At 39.5% G+C, this 7400-nt stretch overlaps 1 protein-coding gene across 1 annotated transcript in view; it reads left to right on the top strand.

Moving 5' to 3' along the window:
* The window catches only part of frrs1b (ferric-chelate reductase 1b), a 22063-nt gene that overhangs the window by 3044 nt on the left and 11619 nt on the right, over positions 1 to 7400 (top strand). Inside the window, exons 3-5 of the mRNA XM_017414066.2 lie at positions 426 to 520; positions 750 to 879; positions 2245 to 2433. Coding sequence (XP_017269555.1) covers positions 426 to 520; positions 750 to 879; positions 2245 to 2433 — 414 coding nt within the window. The remainder of the gene's footprint in view (positions 1 to 425; positions 521 to 749; positions 880 to 2244; positions 2434 to 7400) is intronic.

Genomic DNA, 7400 nt, shown 5'->3' with positions numbered 1-7400 from the left:
TGGGGGGGCAGTACAGGAGTCAGAGAGACAGAGAGAAAAGAAACACGTCCGCCTTCCACCAGGAGCAGAGAGAAAAAAAGTGCCTGGTGATGTCCTCAGCCAGGCCCCCTGATCTCTCTTCCATGAAAAAAAATGCATGGGATCAGTTGAAACGCTACCTTTGACACAGTGTTGATCTGTTGGATCTGGACGTCCAGTTCCAACAGTTGTAGTCCGACTTACTGCGGAGACTGAAAAAAACAACAACAACTGGATGATAAAATATTTGCTCAAACAAAGATGTGTAAAATCTTCCTGTCTGACATATTCTACTTTTAAGTATCGTTTCTGTATATTGCAGCAGTTAAGAAGCAACCAGCTTCATTGTGTGACCTTAGCTGGGAGAAAATTTTATGCTTTCTGTGGCTGTTCTGTGTCATTAAAAGGGATCTGCACTGAGCCACAAAGACAGCTCGAGAAAAACTCACATTCAGGCAGTGTGGGTGTCTCCAAGAAATACTCCTTCAAGAGTCCAGTTTCTGTGAGTACATGTTATGATTCTGTTTAAAGCCCTTTATGTTTGAGAATATGTTCACCCTCAGATGTTCCTGACAAAGATTGTAGGACAGGTTTATGATTATGATGACGGTGTTGAGGCTAGTTCTTAATATTTCTCCTGCTGTTTCACTCCTTCTTATATTGACATTATTGCTTGTATACAGTACCTCACAGTGTATCTTGTCTCCCTTGTGTTTGGTTTGTTGCTGCAGTGTGACAGTGGTGCAGGAGTATAAGGTGTACTGGGTTCGGATTGCAGGGCCTGTGGTGTCTTTGAGAGGAGCAACTGCTTCTCCAACCACTTCTGCACAAACTTGCAGCGTCACCACTTTGTCTGCTCCAGTCAGTGTCTGACAAATCAAACAATCACAATTAAAAAGATGTTCAATTTAGTGTTTTTAACGATATGCTAGAAACATCACATTGACGCTAACTGTCATGCAGATTCTAGAGAAACTGAAGTTTCTGCAAGTATGCAGAATTAATGTGGAGTGCTGAGGAATGAATTGTTAGCCGGATTGTTAAAATCATTTTGCTGTTTTAGCTTTTGTTTGTTTTAACACAAACAAAAGCTAAAATCAGCAAAACCATAATTTAAAGCTAAAATTAGCAATGCTGTAGCTAAAAACTAAAATGAACAAAATTAAAACTAAAAGCAAAAATGACAAAAAATTTAGCCAAAGTAAAAAAATACTGAAAGTTAACACTAGCAAAACCATAACAAAAAGCAAGAATTAGCAAACAATGACAAAAAGCTAAAAATGAGCAAAACTGTAGTAAAAAGATAACAGCAAAATCTTTAAAAAATGCTAAAATCAGTAAAACTTTAAGTACAAGCTAACATTATCAAAAGCAAAAACAAGCAAAGCCATAGTGAAATGCTAACATTAGCAAAACACAGAAAAAATGCTAAATTTAGCAAAACAGCTACTAAAAGCAAAAATTAGAACACAGTAGCTAAAAGCTAAAAAAAAAGCAAAACTGTTGCTAAAAGCTACAATTAACAGAAATATAGTTAAACGTTATAATAACAATGTGGATAAAAGCCTTAAATTAAGAAGAGAGTAGTTAAAAGGTAATAGCAGCAAAATGGGGGGGGGGCAGACAGTTTGCTGAAGCAGGTTTCAGAGAACACTGTTTCTGAAGGAACTTAAGAGATCTCAAAGTATTTCTATGAAGAAAGTATTTGTAAACATGGTAAATAATTCAAAGTTACAATTACTAAAAGTTATAGCACATCATTCCTAATTGAGCTGAACTTTTAATTTATGAATTGTTAAAATGCAATAGCTGTTTGGTTACAAGAAACACAGACAAAAAGCTATAAACAGGAAACCAGTAGTGTGAATTCTGACTTAGTATTAAATGACCATTAGCTAAATGGCGTTTTTATGTTCGGATTGATATAGCAAAAATATTCCCTTATTAATAAAGCTTGTTTAAAAATGATTATGTCTATGAGGCTAACTGAAATGTCAAAAGTACCTTAACTGATATGAAACAAGTCTGATTTGTGATATTTAGAAATTCCTCCCTGAAACACTTTGATTGTTTTATAAGATATTCGTGGGCGAATCCATGAGCGGCTCCAATAGTTCCCATTTGTTGTCTTTAATGGGACGATCCAAAGTCACAGTGTTACCATCGTTCAGAAAAATCCCGTCAGCTACATGAAAGCCAACAAAGTGTTTTCTTCTCGCCCCTCAGTTCAGTTCAGTGGGATGTGGTGTCAATAAGTCCTGTCTCAGAGACCCCGTGGACTGTGATCCTCGGTCGGATCCCCACTGCTTCTTCCTGTCTTTTACACCTAGTGAGTCAGATGAAAGTGTGATGTTTGAAGTGAGTGGACCCGCTGATGGTTATCTGGCATTTGCTCTGTCTCTGGACAAATGGATGGTGAGTTTCATAAAAAAAAACCTGCTTCAGTAAAAATGATTGGAAAACAACGACAGTTGCTAACCTGAATCTGCTGATGTCTTCTCCTTGCCATTGTGTTAACACATACCTTGTCACAATTTGAGTGAGTTATTTGTGTGTTTGTCACTGTTGTGCTTCTGTGTTTCTTGTCACTCCTGCTTTTGTCATGACTTTCCTGTGCCACTATTCACCTGCCCTCAGTTCAAAGCTTTTAGTGTTGCCGCTCAAAAATTATGTAACGATTTGCCGTCACATATTAGAAGTGCCCCTTTATTGTCCACTTTTAAAACTCTTCTTAAAACACATTTTTACTCTTTGGCTTTTAACACATGTTGAGACTTTTGCTCTTACCTCCGTCACAGCGTTTCATTGTTTATATTGTTGTTTTTCGTCTTTTTTATGTTTTGAGTGTGTATTGATTTTTATCTGTGCAGCACATTGTCGCAGCTTTTGTTGTTTCTCTTCTTCTGCTTCCATTACTCGCTGGTTCTTGTTATGTATCTTGTTCGTGGCACAATTTTGTCCTGCTCCTCGTGTTCACATGTAAGGTTTTGTTTTGCTTGCTGCCTCGTCAGCTTTTTGCTAATAAATCAGTTTTAATTTTTTATTTTTTTTAAAAAAAAGCTCAAACTTACTAAAAATCAGTTAAATGTATTTGATTAGCAGCATCTGGTTGCTACTTACCTTCTTAGTTTTTACATGTTGCTTTTGCTTTTTTATTTTTATTTTTTGTGAAATAGTTAATGACACAGTGATAATAGGTTAATTTTTTTAAAGTAATTTTTTTCATATAAGTGCTTCATTTTGTGCTGTACCAGTGTAAATCTTTATGTATTCTGCAATGAGACTGTCAGTGACATCAGGATCTGCAACTGACTCTCAAACCAGCCACCAATGATTCTGTTATTCTTCGAATCCTTCTGGACCCAATCTGTCAGTAATAGTTGGCTCTTCTTATCATCCGCTCTAAATCATGAGTACCTTTGTGGGGAAAATCTGCAAGCCGAAGACCCTTCTGTAATTCTCGTTGAAGAGGCTCCTCAGGTGCCTTTATCACAGCAGTACACACTTGAGGGGTTTCCACTGGCTCAAGCTGTAATCTTTGCTGTCAGTTCTACATATTTTTCCAGTGAAGCTTTCACAGTGTTGTGTTGTGTGATGACAAGATTAGAGATGACCCGAATATGTGGCAAATCAGACGTTCTCGTCTTATCACCGGGGGTCTCAGATCTTTAACATCCTCACGAAGGAACCACCTCCGGCTGCCTCCATCTAACAGACAACTTACAGTTTTTGTTCCTGTTGCGCCATTTGTCTGTGCTTTGACGGTCTGAAGCAGTGCAGTGTTCTGGATATTAGCTTTTCCTTTTGGTGTGCTGGACACAGATGGTACAGCAGCCTCTGTGATGTTGCTGTCAGCTTCTCTTCTCATTTTGATCACAGACTGACGAGCCCTGTGACTGCACATGAAATCCCTTTAACCTTGCAGATTTTTGCTATGTGTCTCGGGTCTAACATCCTCAGTCTTTCTTTCCGAACAGCCATAGAAGTATCTTTACAATCAGGGGCGCCTGCAGGATTTTATCAGAGGGTACACACAAAACCATCACTGCACCTGACCCACACAAACACAAACACAACCCCAACGTGCATCATGTGCGTAGCACACAAGACCAGCACATCTGACTTGCACAAGGGCTAACACGCACAATGCAACACACACACACAAATATATATCTACATAGCCTATTTGTTACAAATGAAACTAAATAATAAAAAAGGAAAACAAAGCCTACCTATTTGAAGTGAACTCTCCTCCTGACAGTCAAATCAAACTGCCTTAGCACCTCCTTGCCGTCGATGTTGATTTCGGGGTAAATGTTCATCAGGGCAAGACCAGTGAGCCTGGTGTCCGACATTGTGTTGCGTAGATACATTTTAAGGCGCCTCAGTGTGCTGAAGGTCCGCTCTGCTGAGGCAGTAGACACTAGCATAGTCAGGAGAACTTTTAGTACTGTATGTACATTTGGAAAGAAGTCCACTGTGTCCTTTAAAACTTGGCAAATCTCGCTGTTGTTGTTTTTATCATTAGCCTGCCTCCACAGCTCCAGCTCAGCATCTGCGTTATCCAAATTGGGCATTAGTGTCCCATACTCATTTTTTATCTCTTGCCAAACTGTGTCAGATAATTCTGACAGTTTATCTGGTAGAAGATACTGGCCTTTCATTCGTGAGAGTGCCAGACACACTTGGTCTCTCACTTCTGAGATAAGATGATCAATGAATGGAAGAAGTAGATTGAGTTGCCAATATTCCTGTGGGGTTGGTGCATGCATATTTGATCTCTTTGTCTGCACAGACACTATCTGAGGCACCGATGGACTTGTGTCTACTTTGGTGGTCACATCACAACTTTAATTCCACAGTTTTTCAAATAAGTCGTCTCCCCTCTTTTTTTGAAGCAGTGTCACTAATGTGCTGGCATTACCAGCAGCAGTTGGTAAATCACAGGCTAGGTTTTGCAGACTGTTGCTAAGAGGTGTTAGATATTGCAATAAACTCTGCACAACAACAATACTGATAATAAAATCAAATGAGTCCATTGCTCTGCTCAGTGACATCGCAGTGCTGCAGCTTTTCTGGTCCCCTTCAGTCTTTAGTTGATCCATACTCAGATACATGTACTCATAGTTTTTTATGACAGTAGAAATGCACGCATCATGTTGAAACCAACGTGTGGCTGAAAACTGTTGCAAACGCTGATGTGTGCTACTGTTATCCAAAAAGAGGTGCATTCGTTTTGGTGAGGCTGTGATGAAAGACACAATATCTTGGACCGTAGTGATTGCATTTCGAACCAGTGGGATGTGCGTTGAATGCACAATTGCCAAGTTAAGTGCATGGTTTCTGCAGTGGACATAGGTGGCGGATGGATACAACTGTTTAATGCGAGCTTGAACGCCTTGCACCTTACCACTCATGTTCCCAGCGCCATCATATCCTTGTCCTACAATATTGCCTGGTTGTAGTTTAAAGTCATCTAGCTTGTTTAGTATAGTCTTTGTTAAGGTTCCACCTGTGGTGTCAGCAGTAGAAATGACGCACAAAAAGTCCTCACGAATGGTAAAGTTTCCAGAGTCACAATCCACATAGCGGACCAAAAGTGAGATCTGTTCTGAACTGCTGATATCAGCTGTTTCATATGACAGGACAGAAAACCATTTGGCTCTTTTGCATTTTTCATGAATGGTGTTCTGAATTTGTTTCCCACATAAGTCAATTTTTTTGTTTTGTACTTGATGTCTACAATAAGTTGCATTTGAAGGTGCAAGTTGCAGATACTGTTTTAGGTTTGCATCATCGTCTGCACGATACTTAAGAAATGCATTGAAATTGCTTCATGCATCAGTGTGACCTCTAGGAGGTACATTTTGCTTTCCAAAAATGGCAGTAAGGTCAATAATTGCTTTGAGGCCGTACTTGTTTCATTCCAGCATTTCTTGATAGGCGCGATCTAATGCTCCACAAATAGGCTGCATCTCCCCTGAGCAGACACGCAGAAAATCTGAAGCACGTAACTGGGCACTCTGGTGGGCTTGCGTGGCTAGGTGCTTAGTGACAATTGTCTTGCTGTTACTTCAGTCATTCAATGGCTTAGTTCGGAGAATCATGTCACCAGATGAAAAAAGCATACAGGACACACAAAACAACCCATCCTGTGATATGCTGTACCTCAGTGTATGATATACACTTTCATTGAAAAACTCATCTAGGATTTTTCTGTGATTCACAAATATCATCCGTGACGGGCCTACCCAGTTTCTGGGGGGTATGAATCAGTTTTGCAGGACAGTAAGTTTCATTGAATCTGTGGCTGTTTTAAGCTCATCTGCTTTGATTGCACCAATGTCTGACAAGTCAGTAACCAAGAGGCTAGCGGTTACCTGGGGCTGTGAGCCGCTGGCTGTGGCTGGGCTCCTGTGGGAGGGTTGTAGCTGCGGAGGTGGAGGCAGAGAAGCTTTGACCGCGTGATCCGTGGGAGGAGGGAGATTCCCCGGCTCAGACGCTGTGTCTGTGACATCCAGAGGAGGTGTAGGCACAGAGACGTTTGCTTCATTTCTACTCCTTTTAGCAAACGTTTCGACGAGATTTAATTGTTTCAAAGTCCGCTTACTCATTTTTAACTAGCTTCACTGCACATTTAGCTTACAGGACGATTTGACACAAAATTTAAATATTAAACCCTCAAAATCTCAAGGTACGCACAGTGCGTACAGCCATACAGCTGCAGGCACCACTGCTTACAATGATCTGATCTGTGGTGATAAGCCATTTCTGTGGCTAGCATGGCTAGTGTTAGCTTCAGTCTTCTTAGTTTTAGGCTTCTTAAGATCTCAAAGATCTTATGAATATGATCTCAAATATCTTAAGAACATAACTCCCAACTTTCAACATAAACATATATTTGCATCTCAGATAAACCAAAATAAATTAAACAATTCACAACATCATTAGTGGTGTAACACAAGACATGTATTTGTCTGGAACCGTCACAGTACAGATGTCAGGGTTAGTGCATGTGTCAAACTAAAGGCCTGTGGGCCAGATCTGGCCCCCAAGATAAAATTTAAATTTCATTTGCTCTAGCCCGTCAGTTTGTGACAGCTTGAGTTTCTACCATTTCTCATTTTGCTTAAATATCTGAGCCTATTTAGTGAAGTCTTCAAATTCAAATTCAATTCAAAAATACTTTATTAATCCCAAAGGGAAATTAAATTAACAAGTCTTGTGACAATTACAGGTGCTGGTCATAAAATTAGAATATCATGAAAAAGTAGATTGATTTCAGTAATTCCATTTAAAAAGTGAAACTTGTATATTATATTCATACATTACATACAAACTCATATATTTCAAATGTTTATTTCGTTTAATTTTGATGATTA

Source organism: Kryptolebias marmoratus, linkage group LG21, assembly GCF_001649575.2.
Source record: "Kryptolebias marmoratus isolate JLee-2015 linkage group LG21, ASM164957v2, whole genome shotgun sequence".
NCBI classification, from domain to species: Eukaryota; Metazoa; Chordata; class Actinopteri; order Cyprinodontiformes; family Rivulidae; genus Kryptolebias; species Kryptolebias marmoratus.
This window is presented reverse-complemented; position numbering and strand designations above follow the sequence as displayed.